The following is a 17867-nucleotide window of genomic DNA, read 5'->3' as shown; positions in this document are numbered from 1 at the left end:
TGTTGTCTGATCCAGCTTTCATCAACCTCTGGTTTTCCGGACACTAATTAATGTTCAGAATATAAATTATACATTGAGGAAAAATAATTGCACAGTTAAATGGGAATTATCAAATACTAATTGCCATGGATGTACTACTGAGTAACTGTTAATTTAATTCAAATTCATTTATTTTCATGGCAACTTAATTTTTTATTTACAGTGGGAAGGAAGTTCTTGCAGTGTTTTGCATTTGTCAGATTGAAACAACTCTTTAGTACAGTAACTGTTGTAATACAAAAATGGAAACTAAGTGTATTGCACACAGGAAAGGTCACCGCAAATCTAGATCATTGTTACGTGTAACTTTTCACGATAGACAGTACTTAAGAGTGAATAATATTCATCCTCTGACAATACATGATCTGGACAACTCAATAACAGAAAGTTAGAGAAAGTTTATTTGCCAGTTTGAGCCCAAGGGCTAAGTTTTGAGAGTCATACAATGGACAATGGACAGTGATTAAGATAATTACAAAAAGATACTAATTGAGTACAGGTTGGGTTTGATATCTTGTATTCTAGTTACATCTTTTGTATCCACACAGGGAGTACACCGATCAGCCAACTCTGATGACCCTTCCCTTCTGACAAAGAATCCGCTGGCTCTTCTGGACATGAACAACTGGCTGTGGCGGATTGAAGAGTTCAGCAAACAGGTTCAGACACTGGATTGGCTTTTTGAACTATTTTTGCTTGTTTTATTTCAAGACGATTATATAAAGAAAAAATCACTAACAAATATAGTTTGTCCTTTACACGTCAGACTCTGCCTGAGTCGGAGAGTATGTACAAAGCCATTGTAACTGACGTGATCTGTTCTTACCAAAGTCTCAGATGACCATTTATTGTGATTGACACTTTTATATATGTCAGTGTAGAATTTAGTCTGGCAGAATTGCTGATTCTTGGTAGAAATCCTTCTTAGAGTTCTGAAATTCCTTCTAGATATACGTAATACGAACCACCGCAGCTTACACGTGCCTTACACATTCCTAAGGTCCCACCTGAAGCTCCCTGGAAGGCACCAAGGGCTAAAGAATGGGACAGTATGACAGTCAAGGAGTTCATGGACAAGGAGTGCTGGACAAGGTAGGGTCCTTCTACCAGCACATCGACATCAATCTTTATCTTATGTCTTCTACAACTGAAAAACACCATCCAGAATAATTTTGGACTACACATTGAACTTTAAACAGATGCTTGTAACGTTTTAAAGCTTTCTTACAAAGATGATATTTTTGTGGAAAAACTTCCATGTCACTGTATGGATCATAACGACCCTCAGTCAGTGGGCGTTGTCATGCCAAGTGAAACGTTTAAAGATTTTTCCACAAGATGTGAAGATGTTCTGGAAAATCTCAAGATTGTTTGAAACAATCTCAAGATTGCCCCTTTATTTGTTTGTATTGTCACATTTTTAATAATATATGTCACTTGATTTTCAGCACTACTGTATGACTGTACCAATATATGTATGTCTTTGTATTGTATCTTAGTAGAAAATCCTAAACCTAAGAAGAATGAAAAGTAATCTTAAAATTTTTTTCAAAGTTATTTAGGATTTCAGTTGATTGAATTTTCCATGGCATTGTGGAAGGAAGGTCAGATTAGCATGTAGAGAGATAGAAACATTAACAATTATATTTTAACAGTCACCTATGCCAAGGACGTTATAGCCTATGCAGAGATTACCATTAGAGCCCCTTATTACGAAATTAATAGATGCTTGGTAGCCAAACATTTAGCTCAAACCACATTATCATGCATCTTCTCTAGATCTCATTTTGTCTATAAAATGGAAATTATGTATTCAAACATGTATTCCTCTGATATTCAGCATATCAAAGAAGCTGTTGGGTGTTATTGTGACCACTATATACTGCTGTGAGCCGGAAGAGATATCATTTCTGTTTTTCCTGGCTGGTATGGCATCTTCAGGTGGATTCAGAAATGCGACAAATGTAGCACAGGTACAACTCACTTATTTGTATAAATGTGTTGAGATTTTGTGATGATAATGAGTCATTCATTCACTCACTCACTCACTCTATCATTCCTTCATTCATTTTATGTGTGCCTCATCCTAAGAAACACTAGCTTTGATGTCCCATTACAACAGTTATCAACGTTGTATCAGATTGGTCATAATTTGCATATTTCAGCAACTTATTGGGTCACAACTTCTTTGTCCAAATGTTTAATAAGTTTCACTATAACTGCAGGAGTTACCATCTGTGCTGTTGTCTTGGAATAAATGAGGGATCTCCAAAGCTTTGCATGCTGTCAGTGTCACCATATAGTGCACAGTTTATACTGTGCCTTGATACCTTCATGGATGTGTTTTTTGTCCAGTATTTGCAGAGAGAATATTATTTGTGTAATGTTTATACAGGAGACCAAATTTGTGGGTGGCTCTATGCAAGTGAGTGAGAAGATTGCAGCGTTGCTTGGCAACAGAGTTGTTCTGTCCAGCCCTGTCATGAGGATAGAACAGGAGGAGGCAGTTACCATGGTGACCACACACAGTGGACAGCTGTACAGAGTAGGTTATGGGGTTGTCTTGGATTTTGCACTTAGAAATCATGTTTGCTATATCATGTTATAACATAGCATCAGAAAAAACATTGTTTATGCATGGCCAACAGCTTTCTTTTCAATGTGATGATTTTTCTTAAGTCCATTGTACTGGCAGGGGGATATTGCATTGCGTGGAGATCTCTTGCATAGAGTCATATTTCAAGTTAGTGGATATATGTAAGCGGGGGATTTATGTTTTTACACATTATGTATATCTTTCCTTTTACAGGCAAACTATGTTATAAGTGCCATACCACCTACACTTCTCCACCAGATTCTATTTGAACCCCCACTCCCAGACTTGAAAATACAGGTGAGTTTTTAATTCTCTTCCCTTGTCATTATGAGCTGAGATGAAGTGTGATGGTTTGAAGCTAATATATATAGTACAATGCAATACAGTTTTGCTATGACTTGCATCTAGCCTAGTGGAGCACACCGGGTCATCTCTACTTTTCTTGATAAGTGTTGGGTTCTTTAACATACAAAGGTTTTATGCCTTAAAAGACCGTCTGATGCTGAGTAATATGACATTGAGCTGCGTGAAAGGTTGAAGGAAAGTCTTTGTTTTTGACTTTGCCTTTTTTTTTAAATCAGGCATCATCATGATATCGTTTCAAACCAGGCAATTAAGTTGAAATACTTTTTCTTGCCATAATACCAGATGATACAGAGGATGCCCATGGGATCAGTCATCAAAACAATGACATACTACGAAACAGCATTCTGGAAGGAGAGAGGTCAGCAGTTTTCATTTCCATTTGTCAATAACTTTCTCTTATTCAAGCTATGGGAAAGATTTATATGTCTTATTATCATATTCACAGACAAAATGCAGTGTATGTGTCAATCTTATAGGATATAGAGAATTCTACAGATGTTAAACAAGGAATTAAAGTTGCATTAGATGGTGGCAAAATAATTATTGCACTATCATTCAAAGATGACATTAGCAGTATACCATAAATTCATTTTTTTTGCAGAGGAAGGGGAAAGAAGGTTTTCAAGCTGCTTTTAGTTTGAGGTAGAAACATTTCTCTAATCAATCGTATTTGTTCTGATTGTATTAAACATGCATTGGCATAATACCGGTCATAAGCCTTATACCGGTCGATTAAAAATAGTGGAACTTATTATAAAGAGATCTACACATGCAACAATAGTTATTTCTGAGGTATGCACACTTCAGACATCTAGGTGTCCAATACATAATTTACAAAGCATCGATAACAATCCATTCGAAGACAACAAGGCCAAAAGTTTTCAGGTCATTTTCGGGGCAGGCGAGCTCGTCGTGGGACAAACACACTGTCACGTTCATCGCCAGATTTGTAGATAATAATCAAATGTGCTCACGGCACAAGACGAGCATGATTCAACAGCAATCTTGAATTTCTTTTGGTGACCTACAACTCGTGTAAAAGTGTGAGGAACCGTTGCATTATCGCCCGGATCTACGGCTGAATGGGTCAAATTGAACGTACGCCGCCATTTTCCCGCCATTTTTAATGCTACGGCCAGCAGTAAAGTTTTACGTCATAGCGGTTGTGACGGACCAAAATTAAATGAAAATTCTTGTCAGTATACGCCCATTTTCTCATGACTTTTTGTATGCTCATGCAGATTTTTGTTTTGTGCAACTACTAACAGGAAAGAAAGGAACAACAGAGGATGTATAAAGGTACATAGCGGCAGTTAATTGTGCCGTGTTTCGTTCGGCCGGTATAGTGCACCCCCTTCCAACCACGCGCCCGTTCTCCGTACAATTCCGCGGTGTGTTCCAATTACGATATTATTTTTTTAGCAGGACCAGAGAGACAAAATAATTTACACAGAAGAAGTGGCAAAGGTAAGCTGTAACAGCAACATGTAACTGGAGAAAATGATGCGTTGATCATTTGCCAAATTAGCATTGCTTGAGAAATTGCAGTAAACCGACCGGTATTATGCCAATGGATGTTAAACTGCTAGTATTTCCATTGTAGGCACAATCATATTTCTGGTGACATGAAAACGCAGTACTATGAGTATGAAGAGGTCAACACAAAAAAGCACAGTGACAGCATAATCTTTGGTGTCTCACAGGTTTCTGTGGTACAGCAATGTCCGACACAGGGCCTGTTGTTGCCTGCATAGATGACACTAAACCAGATGGCTCCTTTCCTGCACTTGTGGGGTTCATTACTTCAACACAGGCCAGAAAAGTCTGTGACATGACTGAAGAGCAAAGGTCTGATCAATCTTATAGTAATGAGATAATACAGAAAACTTAAATTTATTGTAGTACAGTACTGTCTTTTTTGTGTGCTCCTGAGAAATTTTGTGGCAAGAGAAAACATGGCAAAGAAGAATTATGTACTCTTAGATGTTCTAATATAAGATATGCAAGCACACAGGTGTCATTGAGGCTACCTTAATAGCAATCTGCCTGATGCCTCTATCCTGCAGGTTAACACTGCAAGTTGAGGAGAAGAAAGCTTTATTTAGGTTCATACATAATACATAATCTCAAGTGATTAGTTCTATAGGTCTATAAGTTCAACTGTATTTTCAGGAAGCAGGCAGTGTGTGAACACTATGCTAAAGTTTTCCAGTGTCCAGAGTTCCTTCATGTGAGTTGTGGTAAACTATAAAACATATTTTATATATCCACCAGGGCTCTAGCCAGCTCAAAATTTTTTTCCATCAGCCAATTCCCATTGTCGTGAAAACCGCGAAAATTAAGTTAGAAAGACGGAACTGAGACCTTGAAAAACGGGTTTTTAATGTGAAAGGGCGCCGACACACTAAGTCAACAATCATAACAATAGCAAAACAAACAGTGTGTGGCTTTCCGACCATGGACAGCGTCCCCAAGCTACCTGTAGCTTCCACCAAGCATTTTTGTCCGTCAAGGTTGACGGATTGGTTTTAAAAAATTTCCATCACACGCAGCAAATTCCTGTCAATTGACGGAAAAACGGACGCTGGCTGGAGCCCTGATATCCACTGTACTTACTACTGTGATGGGAATTTCAGTTTTTTTCTACCAGGGAATGTCAATTGTTTTAAATCTGACAAAAGGATTACTAAAAAGCAAAGCAATCTAGTGGTTAGATAACTTAACAAACCACTGCTCTGTTTATTCTTACTGAAATACATTGGTTACCAGCCCCACCAGCTCTGTCCTGCCACTTGCTACATTATGTAATTGAACACCACAGGGTGCTTGCTATGGTCACAGCTATCTGGTTTAGGTCATTGACCTTATTTGCTTGAAGAAGAGGAAGAAGAGAGAAAAAGAAGTAAAAACAATCATTTTGGTGTTTCGTCCTGTGAAGGGAAACATTATTGATGGTAATTTGTGCAACCATGTCTTTTGCCTTCAGCCTGTGCACTATGTGGAACATAACTGGATGGCGGACACCTTTTCTGGAGGAGGACCTGGGGCAAACTTAGGACCAGGTGTGCTGACAAGCTTTGGCAGGTACATATTGTAAATCTAACAATTTTTTTGTAGAAAACAAAAGTTCCTGGTTGAAACAATTCTGAAGGAAAGCCTGAGATCCTCAGTGCTGATTGGCTTATCTGGTCAGTGTAAACTGAGACCTCGGATGCTGATTGGTTATCTTACACAAGGGCCCTGCCCTGCTTAGAAACTACCAACCAATCGGAGGTGAGAAAAGCGTATACAAGAAAGTACAGCTTCACTTTTTGTCATTTGAAGAAGACTTTACAAATTTGATAGAAGTCAAAACAAGTAAGTATCTGATTGTGCTGTCATCAAAATACGACCACCCTTGGTCACCTTTAAATACACCATAGCTTGTTCTTTGGACATATCCAATTCAAATGTAAGTTGCTGTCTGTTATTTACTGTCCCTGCAGTGAGCTAGGCAAGCCCTTTGGCTGTGTGTACTTTGCTGGTTCAGAGACTGCTGTGAAGTGGAATGGGTACATGGATGGGGCTGTAGAAGCTGGAGAGAGAGCGGCAAGAGAGGTAAATGAAACTTGCTGATAAGTTTATTGTGCCTCTTTTTTGTCTCAACTTTTTGGTTATTTTTTTTTCAGGTTTATGTATAGACACGTGCAGATTAAGCAAAAAACCTTGGACACAGAGACTTAAGAAAGAGTTATGATAGAGATTTGCTGCACAACTCACACATTCTAAGTGTAAATACAAAGTTTGAGTCGAGTAGAACTGTTACAGTATTTTTGAGTGCATCTATTTCTGACATGATTTCTTGTCATTTATTCCCGACCAACTTCCAGATTTTGCATGCCATGGGGAAGATATCCGAAGACGAGATCTGGCAGGAGGAACCCCACAGTATTGACGCCCCGCCCACCCCCGTGGCTGCCGTTTCGTGGGAGAAATACCTTCCATCTGTTCCGCAGCTGCTGTTTTTCCTCCTGGCCTTTGTTGTGCTGGTGGTTGCTGTAACTTTACTGTGTGTTTCCCTGGTGTAATAAATTACAGGCTACTCCGGGATATCGGGATGTATACTTAGTAACCGGCATCTCAACTGGTAGCAGCCTCACAGTTGAGCTCCTGGTTTTAATAAGTTGGTAACCTGGTTCAATCTTGGGTAGGGCAATAATGTACCCTGCTTACTGGAGCAGCAAGCAAATAAATTACTCCCCTATGTGTATTGGTCTGAAAATAGGTTAGAAAGAGAATGCATTTCCTAGAGATTTGAGGTGACCATTGCAATCTGTTGCCTCACAAAATTAAATGTTAGTATATAGAGTATACTAGTAGATGATAGCTATGCATATTTTATAGAACTCATCAGGTATGTGCACTGAAACTTACAGAAAAACTTAAGATAAGGTCCTAGCTGACCCTAAACAAAGAGTTTGCTTGTGTAAAACTATGTTAATTTTTTATGCATGTAATATATATTGTTCTATGCATCATCATCAGATGTGATGCTAGAAAATGTCATGTTACAATCTTGAAATGCCAGATTTTTAAATCTTAACATTCCATCATATTTTATATACTTATAATTAGCACAAGTTAGTATGATAGCCACATATGTGTATATACAACAGAAATGAAATTTTCACTTAACAAGTAAAACAGGACCTGGTGTAACACAGGTGTAAAAGCATAGTCTGTTGCATTACTATCCAGGCATACATGTCTGGACTTTTTCTATTATCTTCTTAAGGTAATGACATGATTAGGCCACACCAATTTAATTTGTTGCTTCTTGGATTTTTTCAGAGAAATATTGGGGCGGTCGGTCGAAAAAAATAAATAAATAAAATTTTGCAAAAAGTCTGGGGTGAACATATGAGGCTTATATAACACAAAAAACAAGGTTAGTCAAGTTTTCTGCTTTTCATGGCATAATTTATCCAATGAATCTCTTCCTTTGATTTGATACCACTGTTCTGAATAAAGGAAATTGTTTTTATACATGTACTGAAATTATGCGTTTTGAAGAAATGCAAGAAGCTTATTGGTTGTTTTCTATCATGTGACTACAAAGAAGCTCAATCTATGATTGGTTTATCAGCAGTATGTGCCCCTGGAATGGGTTTTTTGCAGGTCTGCAATAGCAAAACCTACATTATTTTTCTTGGGACTAAATTTTTTTAGAAGCAACAAATTAAATTGGTGTGACCTTAATTGGTTTCAATATACTCAGTTGGACAGTATATGATGATGATAATGGTCTCCGTATGCTCATTTCTCAGCTTTAGTCTGTTTTGTGTTTGAGTTGTTGAGTCCGTAGTTTAATTAAGGGAAAAGCTGTGAATACAATGTATTATTTTCTGTTCCTATTATTTCAGAATTTGATAAAGATGGTCCTATGTTTTTGCATTCAAATATTCAGGGTCATCCTGTAAAATGTTTGTGTTTTGCATGGAAATGTCCAATAAACTTCAACTGTATCTACCAGCTCATTTGCTCTTGTTTTACACGCCTCTAATTTTACAATGGTCTATTGTCTTATAGCCTGACTAAAATCGCGCCCCTAGCGGCTGGGCCTACAATTGCCGCCTGCCATAGGGGAGGGGGTCATTAACTCCAGCCAGCGAGAGCTTGTGTAAACACAGGCTAATTGTCTTACAGTTCAGACAAAAGTCCTTCAGACACAATATTAATCCTCATGAGGGTAGCTAGCCAGTAAAAATCCTGGTCACTACTAATCCCTGTGACCGAACCTCTGCTTGGAGAATATGAAAGTCTCACGGCAATGCAGTTTAAGATGGGATGCCTGTTCGCAGATGAATCCATTTCCTCCATTTGTATGTAGTATGGCATGTCATCTGCTTGTACGAAGTTGCAAGTTGATGCACTTTTATATTGTGTTTTTCCGCCGTAGCTGTTTCAGTAATGTAATAGATGTAATTTAGAGAACATCCATATCTTGATGGTAACATTATTACACATTATCCTGAAGCAAAATAACTGTATATGGGGTGAGAGGATATTCCTTCAGCTACAAGACCAACTGAGTTCCGATCCTTCAACTTCTCTGATTTTGAAAAATTATATGGAAAAAACATTCTTTTCATGTAAAAAATGATGCACAAAATCAGGCATTTTCGCATTAGATAAAACAGATGAAGACGATTTTTCCGGCAAGCACGACTGATACTGCCGGAAAGAGGAAAATCTAGCGAGTAATCCAGCCAATTATAAAGACAATTCTAGTACTACAGTTTTTTAAATCATCCACGGCGCGCGGCACTTGGCTTAACACAGCGCTTCAGAGGTCAATCTAGGTCACGGGCCTGTTAACATTGAAGGCGCGTGAATATCCAGAAATGAGAGTCGGGCCCGGAAACACAATTTGCACCCAAAACACACCATTTCCTACGCTTTATCAGCCATGTTAGCATTTAATGTCATTTCGCAGTAAATAATGATGCACTTGGGCAGGTAGGCAGGCAATGAGAAATGCCAAATCAAACATAGACCCTCGGAAGCCTTTCGTCACTTTTTTGTCGCGCAGTACCTTTTTTTGTCGCGCACGGTCGCGGAAGAACTGGGATGTGCACCGTTAACAGAGAGAAAGAGGGAGAGAGAGAGAGAAATGCGCCCACTTTACCCCATGTGCCAAATTTCAGGTCAAGGCCCAGGAACAACGGAGATGAATCCCTTTGAAGATATGACAGGAGAAGAAAATTGACGAAAATCTACGGTATAGTGGAGTGAAATATGAATAATTTTTGTGTATTTCCAGTCGACGTCTTAGATGATAGCCACCTTTTTTGCCCGGAACGCAAAGTACTTAGTGTAGTAACCGCCAAACTTCTGTCCCGCGCGGAGAACTGTGGGTAATTGAAACTTTTAGGTCAAAGTTCACCCAGGTGGGCGTGACGTCATTTTCGCCCTACAGGTCGACACTTTCTAATTCCTTTCCCTGGACTTTCTCTGACTCGCGCGCTCTGAGTCAAAATCATCAGGACTTGCGAAATTCTGAGGTGGTATCTGCCTCACTATGGCCAGTTTTGAAACTGGAGGGAATAAGGAGGTGATAGATACAGATGTGGTGGTCGTAGGAGCTGGAATAAGTGGTGATTACTAGTACTCTTTGTTTGTTTATTTATTAACCAGTTGTAGTTGATTATTGGTTTGGGAGTTCCCCAGCCTTACCCAACTTGCCGACGGCTATGTATAAAAGGCCCTGTTGAGAGTTACCTCTTTGATAGCAGTTTAAGAAGGCCAAGCATTTGAATTTATTAAAACTAATGTCCACTTGCCAGTTTGATATGTTGGAAAATTAAAATGGAATGTACTGGTATGTTCAGGGTTATGTGCTGCCAAGCTCCTCCATGAGACTGGATTGGATGTTCAAGTTCTGGAGGCCCAGGACAGGGTTGGAGGAAGGACTTACACGGTGTCGGTAAGTTTTAGTGCTTTTAATTATGTAAGTTTTTCTTGGACCTGGTGACTGTTGTATTTCATACTGTAAGTAAATTCATGGAGCGAACTCCAAAATTGTCTCCCAAGACAGAAGGATTTTAATTTCATGGTAGCTCGAAGTTTTTAAAGTGTTTTAAGTTTGCTGTCTAAAACAGTACAAAAAGAAATATTCATGCTGCAATAAAAACCTAGCCTGGGCTTCATCCGATTTCTACTGGGGCTCCGGCTCGCTATCGGAGCCCCGGTAGAAATTGGATGGTACCCAGGCTAATAAAAAACAAATAATTGGATATTGTAAGATTTACAGTATTTCAGGAAGATTTTGGAATTCCCGATGATCATGACAGTATTTTCTTCTTCCTCTCCAGCATCCCAGTTCTGGGTATGCCGACTTGGGAGGTGCGTATGTGGGGGCAGGACAGGACAGAATCCTGCGGGTTGCAAAGGAACTGGACCTGAAACTCTACAAGGTCAATGCCGAGGGGAAAACAGTGAGCTACATGGAGGTAATCTTGTCTGATCCAGCTCTCATCAAACGACTGGTCATCATGATCAGTGACTCTAAAGTCTAAGGCACTGTCTGTCTGGACTGTCTCCAACTTTGATTTGTTTCAGTCCCCACTTATTGTTTGGGAGTCCATGTTGTTGTTTTTTCCTGTAAAACGTCTCATTTCAAGCTCATGAATTATATATTTTCATCACTTTCATATCAATGAAGTTTAGATTTTTGACTAGTTTGGAGAGTAGTGCATATGACAATGGTCAGTGATTAAGGTTACTATAAAAAGAGACAATGCAATACTAGTGTTGGCTATATCTATAGACAGGATGGGTTTGATAGTATATTGTAACAGTTTGTTAAGTTACATCCAAATTTGTATCCATACAGGGAGTACACCGATCAGGCAGCTCTGATGACCCTTCCCTTCTGACAAGGAATCCGTTGGCTCTTCTGGACATGAACAACTTGCTATGGAAGGTCGGAGAGTTCAGCAAACAGGTTTGGACACTGAATTGACTTAGTGAACTCATTTTGCTTGTTTAATTTTGAGATGATTTTATTAAAAAATCACAAACAAGTATAGTTTGTGTTTACTTGTCAGCTTTGAGCCCAAGGTGATGCGTACATGTAACTGACATGATCTGTTCAACCAAAATCTTGCCTGACTGACACTCTTATATATGTCAGTTTAGAATCTGGCAGAACTTTCTGATTCTTCGTAGAAATCCTAAACGGTGATAAGATTCTGTACTAGCAGTGCTTAGTTCATAACACTGATCATGTGCCTTTATACATTCATTAGGTCCCACCTGATACTCCTTGGAAGGCACCAAGGGCTAAAGAATGGGACAGTATGACAGTCAAGGAGTTCATGGACAAGGAGTGCTGGACAAGGTAGGGTCCTTCAACTGGCACACTGATATCAAAGATAATGTTAAAGGTCAATATGCATTAAGCTCAAATCATGTTTGTTTATTTGAATGTTTGTTAACACAATTGTGCATCTTCTCCAGATTTCTTCTGTCTTATGAAGTAGAAATTGCTAACATGTATTCCTCTGATACTCAGCGTAACAAAGAAGCTGTTGGGTTTGCTTGTGGCTACTTTGGCCTGCTGTGAGCCAGAAGAGTTATCATTCCTGTTCTCCTGGCTGGTGTGGCATCTTCGGGTGGATTTGGAAATGCGATAAATGAAGCACAGGTATAATTGGCATAATTGCATTAAGATTTTGTGATGATGATGAGTCTTTCATTCATTAATCAATTAATTCATTCTTTCATTCATTCATTCATTCATTCATTTTTTTAGCTATATACAACATGTATGCCCTGTCACAAGAAACACAAGCTTTGATGTCATGTTACAAAACAGTTATCTACATTGTATCAGATTGGTCAAAATTTGCATATTTCAACAACTTATTTGTCCAAATTTATAGGCATATGTTTCACTAGGAGTCACCTTCTGTGCTTGGAATAACTTAGAGATTTCCAGAGCTTTGCATGCTGTCACCATGCATATACTGTACAGTCTATGCTGTGACATGATGTGTAGACATGGGTGTGTACTTTGTGTTTGTTGTCCAGAGAGAATATTTTTGTGTTATGTCCTTGACACAGGAGAACAAATTTGTGGGTGGCTCTATGCAAGTGAGTGAGAAGATTGCAGCGTTGCTTGGCAACAGAGTTGTTCTGTCCAGCCCTGTCATGAGGATAGAACAGCAGGAGGCAGTTACCATGGTGACCACACACAGTGGGCAACAGTACAGGGTAGGTTATGGGTTGTCTTTTGCCCTTAGGAATCATGTTTGCTATACTATGTTATAACGTAGCATGTGTAACCCATCAAGAAGAACAATGCATGGACAGTAGCTTTGTTTTCAATGCTATGTGAGCATGATTTATAAATTTTGTAGTCTTATAGTATGCAGAAGTGCATTGTACTAGGGGATATTGCATTGCGTGGAGACCTCTTAAGAGTCATATTTCAAGGTAGCAGATATATGTGACCTGGGGGAATTATGTAGATACACACTGGATCTTTCCTTTTAATTTTACAGGCAAAGTATGTTATAAGTGCCGTACCACCTACTCTTCTCCATCGGATTCTGTTTGAACCCCCACTCCCAGGCTTGAAAATACAGGTGAGTTTTTAATTCATTTTCCGTTGTCATCCTGAACTGAGGTGAAACTTGATGGTTTTAAGCTATCAAATAGTACAACGCAGTTTTGCTATGACTTGCATTTAGCCTGGACAACAGCAGATCACCCCTAGTCGTCTAGATAAGTGTTTGGTTCTTTGACGTGCAGAATTTTGATACCTGAGGTTAACACCTGAAGCTCCCTCATACATTGAGGGCTGTGTGAAAGGTTGAATGAATGAAAGACCGTTTTGAACTCGACATTTCCTTTTTCAACTCAGGCATCATCATAATATCCGAACCATGCAATTTAGTTAAAATACTTTCTTGTTGTAATACCAGATGATACATTGGATGCCCATGGGATCAGTCATCAAAACAATGACGTACTATGAAACAGCATTCTGGAAAGACAACTTAGGTCAGCAGTTTTCACTTCCCTGTATTGTCAATAACTTTCTCTTATTCATTAGCTTAGCTACCATGGGTAAATTGTCACATTATTTATAATATATACAGACAAAATGCAAGGTATGTGTCAATCTTACATGATATGGAGAATTTTATAGGTGTTAAACAAAGAATATTTACATTGGATGGTGGCACAATTGCACTATTATTTTAAATCATACAGATGACACTAGCGGTATACTGTAAATTCATTTATTTTTGCAGTGGGGAAGGGGAAAGGAGGTTTTCGTTTGAGGTCGAGACATTTCTGTAATACAGTATTAAACTACTAGTATTTTCATTGTAGGCACATATTCCTGGTGTCTTGAAAACTCAACGAAGGGGTCAACACAAAAAAATGCAACTTAAAGTAAAATGTTTCAAGATAATCTTTGGTGTCTCACAGGTTTCAGTGGTACAGCAATGTCCGACACAGGGCCTGTTGTTGCCTGCATGGACGACACTAAACCCAACGGCTCCTTCCCTGCGCTAGTGGGGTTCATTACATCCACACAGGCCCAGAAATTCTGTGACATGTCTGTAGAGGAAAGGTCTGATCATTGTAATTATAGTAATGAACTATATAGTAATTTGTTGTAACTTTTTGTGCATTCCTGAGAAATTTTGTGACATGCAAGAAAAAACATGGCAAAGAAGAAATTAGTACTTTTGATATCATAATAAAGAACATGCTAGCACATAGATGTCACAGAGGATGTCTTAACCTTGAGTGCCAGGTGCCTCTGTCATGCAGGTTAATACTGTAAGTTGAGGAGGTGGAAGTCTTACCTTTTCTAAGGTTCATACATGATACATCTCAAGTGATAATAGCTCTAAATTATATAAAAAGGTCTGCTGTTGTATTTTCAGGAAGCAGACAGTGTGTGAACACTATGCTGAAGTTTTCCAGTGTCCAGAGTTCCTTCATGTGAGTTGTGGTAAACTGGATGTACATAATTGTTTAATACACTGGAGTTACTACTGTCACAATGATGGGAATTTCACTTTTCGTACTGGGAATTTGTATTAAATCTGACATAAGGGTTACTGAAAACCAAATCAATCTAGTGGTTAAATGAATCAACTGAAAAGCCTAACAATTAACAAACCACTGCTCTGTTTATTCTTACTGAAACACATGGTTACCAGCCCCACCAACTCTGTCCTGCCACTTGCTACATTATGTAATAATTTACCAGTTACCATGGTCGCACCCATCTGGTCCAGGTCATTGCTCTAATTTGTTTGAAGAAGAGAGGAAAAGGAGGGAGAAACAGAGTAAAAACAATGATCATTATCATTATTAATGGTGTTTCCTTCTGTGAAGGGAAACATTATTTATACATAATGTAGTAATTTGTGCAACCATGTCTTAATTTCCCTTCAGCCTGTTCACTATGTGGAACATAACTGGATGGCAGACACCTTTTCTGGGGGAGGACCTGGGGCCAACTTAGGACCAGGTGTGCTGACAAGCTTTGGCAGGTACTGTAAATTTCTTCACTATTTTTTCAATTTTACTGTTTTGTAGGAAACAAAAGTTCCTGGTTGTATATATCAATTTATGTTTTCTGTAATATGTTTTTATTTTCTTGTATGTGTACCTGGGCCCCAATGAAAATCGGGCTACCCAGGAGGCCAAAAATATCAATAAACAATAAATAAACAATCCCACCTTCAACAGGAAAGCAGGTTTTGAACTTCATATCGAGGCCTATGTATCAAACTTTCCACTTGGAACTCAGCTCTCCCATCCCAAAGAGACAACAGTAGCTCCTGTGCTCAAACAGCAGGAGCTAATTCACTCAATTGCATCAACCTTAACTTGGCTTTGCTATTGTCTTTGTTTTTTATTGGACTACAAAAATTGTCTTTACCTCCTTTGCAATGGTAATTCATAGTTAGGGTATAAAACCTGCTCTTTGAGAGACCTGCTTGAAAGAAAGCAAGAAAGTATAACTTCACTTATGTTTAATGATGAAGACTTTGTAAATTTGATAGAAGTCAAAACAGGTATCTGATTGTTTTGTCATCATCCTTCTGACTTTCTTTTTGAACACAATGCGACCACCCTTGGCCACTTTTAATTGTGCCATAGTTTGTTCTTTGGGCACATCCCATTTAAATGTTGTTGTCTATTATTGACTATCCCTGCAGTGAGCTAGGCAAGCCCTTTGGCTGTGTGTACTTTGCGGGTACAGAGACTGCTTTGAAGTGTGGAGGGTACATGGATGGGGCTGTGGAGGCTGGAGAGAGAGCTGCAAGGGAGGTAAACATCAAACCTGCGCATAAGTTTATTGTGCTTCTTTTTCATCTCTAGTAACTTTTTGTAATTTTTTCAGAGGTTTATGTACACTCAGACACTTGCAGATTAAGCAGAATACATCAGAGACAGAAACTTAAGAAAGAGATGGAGATTTGCTTCACAACCCAGCCATTTTAAGTGTAAAAACAAAGTTAAATCTTGTACAAGTTTGAGTCGAGTTAAGAACATTACTATTTTAGGGCCTTCTATTTCTGACATGATTGTTTGTCACTACCGTATTTCCTGTACAAACTTCCAGATTTTGCATGCCATGGGGAAGATATCCGAAGACGAGATCTGGCAGGAGGAACCCCCCAGTGTTGACGTCCCCTCCACCCCCGTGGCTGCCATTTCGTGGGAGAAATACCTCCCATCCATTCCGCAGCTGCTGTTTTTCCTGCTTGCCTTTGTTGTGCTGGTGGTTGCTGTAACATTACTGTGTGTTTTCCTGGTGTAATACATTACATACTACTCCGGGATACCAGGATGTATGCTTAGTAACCGGTATCCCAAATGGTAGCAACCTCACACTTAATCATGTAACATTACTGTGGTGAACTACCCTGTACTATCTGCAAGATTGCTGTGTATTACAATAGGTGTTGTTACATTGGGTACAGATAGCTACATTAGTGCACATATGTATACTTAGGATTAGCCACTTATGTTGTTTTCGTAATCATAGTACAGTTGTGAGCTTCCCTGTATTATCTGCATGTATCTGCATGATTGCTGTTTATCACAATGCCCTGCACCCATCTTTTGGAAGGGATGTAAAATGGGAGTCCTGAGTTTAATTAGGTGTCTTGAGCATATTCGAGGGTTCAGGGGCCAGCAAGCTCTCCTTTAGATTAAAACCCAGCTACTGAAACAGCGAGCAAACTTCCTACCCTATGTGTACTACAACTGTCTGAAGAAAGGTTGGAAATTTAAAGAATAATGTATTTTCTAGAGATTTGAGGTCACCATTGCAATCTGTTGCCTAACAAACTTTAATGTTTGAGAATAGATGATAACTATGCAAATTTTGTGGAACTCAGGTATGTGCTTTGAAACTTAAAGAAAACATTGAGATCCCAAAGGTCTTAGCTGACCCTAAACAAAAAGTGCACTTTAAAAAATTCACTTGTAAAACTATGATGTCATTTTTGTATACATGCAATGTATATTGTTCTATGCATCATCATCAAATGTGATGCTAGAAGATGTCATGTTACTATTTTGAAATGCCAGATTTTTTAAATCTTGAAATGCTATCATTTTTTATATACTTATGAATAGCACAATTCAGTATGACAGCCACATACATGTATAATTTTCGTTTCTGGTGTGAAACAGGTATAACAAGTCATTGCGTAGATAAAAGTATGGTCCGTAGTTGTTGCATGACTATCCATGCAAGTCTGGTCTTTTTCTATTATCTCCTTAAGGTGATGACACGATTAATTTGGTTTCAATATACTCCGTTAGACAGTAGATGATGATGATGATGATGATATGGTCATTTCTGAGCTTTAATCTGTGGTGTATTTGATTTGTTGAGTTCGTAGTTTAAGGGAAAGCTGTGAATAGTATTTTCTGTATGAATTATTTCTGATAAAGATGGTATATATGTGTTTGCATGCAAATATTCAGGGTCATCCTGTTAAAATGTGTTTTGCATGGAAATGTGCAATAAACTTTGTATCTACTAGCTCATTTGCAGCTGTGTTCAATTAATTTGTGTGGAGCCGCTATCACCCCCTACATTCGTCTCATCAGCAGAGATAACCAATGAAAATAGTCCATTTTATGACAAATGACACGTCATCATGCTTGTATTCAATTAATATTGACCAGTCGCAGTCGTCTCACAGTAGAGACGACCAATGAAACGAATGCATTTTGCCGACCAATAGGACAGCAGGAATTCGTAAATATACCAATCACAGACCATCTTTGCAGCTGTTGACCATTATACACCTGAGCTGCACGGGTGGCTTGC

At 38.8% G+C, this 17867-nt stretch overlaps 3 protein-coding genes across 3 annotated transcripts; all 3 read left to right on the top strand.

Annotated features, from left to right (window-relative positions):
• The first annotated feature begins 125 nt into the window (after positions 1–125).
• On the top strand, positions 126–17575 carry LOC118426927 (amine oxidase [flavin-containing] B-like). Its single transcript, XM_035836558.1, has 12 exons — positions 126–131; positions 588–698; positions 1040–1131; positions 1880–2012; positions 2435–2584; positions 2849–2932; positions 3284–3359; positions 13985–14129; positions 14449–14506; positions 14966–15063; positions 15736–15847; positions 16143–17575. Exons 1-12 carry the CDS (start codon positions 126–128, stop codon positions 16338–16340), a joined length of 1263 nt encoding a protein of 420 aa, XP_035692451.1. The 3' UTR covers positions 16341–17575.
• On the top strand, positions 3366–7897 carry LOC118427429 (amine oxidase [flavin-containing] B-like). Its single transcript, XM_035837229.1, has 6 exons — positions 3366–3643; positions 4705–4849; positions 5174–5231; positions 5988–6085; positions 6487–6598; positions 6871–7897. The coding sequence occupies exons 2-6, from the start codon at positions 4722–4724 to the stop codon at positions 7066–7068; spliced, it is 594 nt and encodes a 197-aa protein (XP_035693122.1). The 5' UTR covers positions 3366–3643; positions 4705–4721; the 3' UTR covers positions 7069–7897.
• Positions 9963–13135, top strand: LOC118427428 (amine oxidase [flavin-containing] B-like). Its single transcript, XM_035837228.1, has 8 exons — positions 9963–10137; positions 10372–10466; positions 10855–10992; positions 11376–11486; positions 11791–11882; positions 12057–12188; positions 12608–12757; positions 13048–13135. The coding sequence occupies exons 1-6, from the start codon at positions 10062–10064 to the stop codon at positions 12175–12177; spliced, it is 633 nt and encodes a 210-aa protein (XP_035693121.1). The 5' UTR covers positions 9963–10061; the 3' UTR covers positions 12178–12188; positions 12608–12757; positions 13048–13135.
• Positions 17576–17867: the final 292 nt, after the last annotated feature.

This window comes from Branchiostoma floridae, chromosome 12 (assembly GCF_000003815.2).
Source record: "Branchiostoma floridae strain S238N-H82 chromosome 12, Bfl_VNyyK, whole genome shotgun sequence".
NCBI lineage: Eukaryota > Metazoa > Chordata > Leptocardii > Amphioxiformes > Branchiostomatidae > Branchiostoma > Branchiostoma floridae.
Note: the sequence above shows the minus strand (reverse complement) of the source record. Positions and strands in the feature narration are given on the sequence as shown.

Bases quoted from the DNA above. Each gene is read 5' to 3' on its own strand.
- LOC118427429 (XM_035837229.1), top strand. From the start codon at position 4,722: ATGTCCGACACAGGGCCTGTTGTTGCCTGCATAGATGACACTAAACCA. The intron at 5,232-5,987 runs GTGAGTTGTGGT...TTTTGCCTTCAG, and splicing joins AGTGTCCAGAGTTCCTTCAT to CCTGTGCACTATGTGGAACA. The intron at 6,599-6,870 runs GTAAATGAAACT...ACCAACTTCCAG, and splicing joins GAGAGAGAGCGGCAAGAGAG to ATTTTGCATGCCATGGGGAA.
- LOC118426927 (XM_035836558.1), top strand. The intron at 2,933-3,283 runs GTGAGTTTTTAA...CCATAATACCAG, and splicing joins TCCCAGACTTGAAAATACAG to ATGATACAGAGGATGCCCAT. The intron at 15,848-16,142 runs GTAAACATCAAA...ACAAACTTCCAG, and splicing joins GAGAGAGAGCTGCAAGGGAG to ATTTTGCATGCCATGGGGAA.
- LOC118427428 (XM_035837228.1), top strand. From the start codon at position 10,062: ATGGCCAGTTTTGAAACTGGAGGGAATAAGGAGGTGATAGATACAGAT. The intron at 10,138-10,371 runs GTGATTACTAGT...TGGTATGTTCAG, and splicing joins CGTAGGAGCTGGAATAAGTG to GGTTATGTGCTGCCAAGCTC. The intron at 11,883-12,056 runs GTAGGGTCCTTC...TCTGATACTCAG, and splicing joins GACAAGGAGTGCTGGACAAG to CGTAACAAAGAAGCTGTTGG.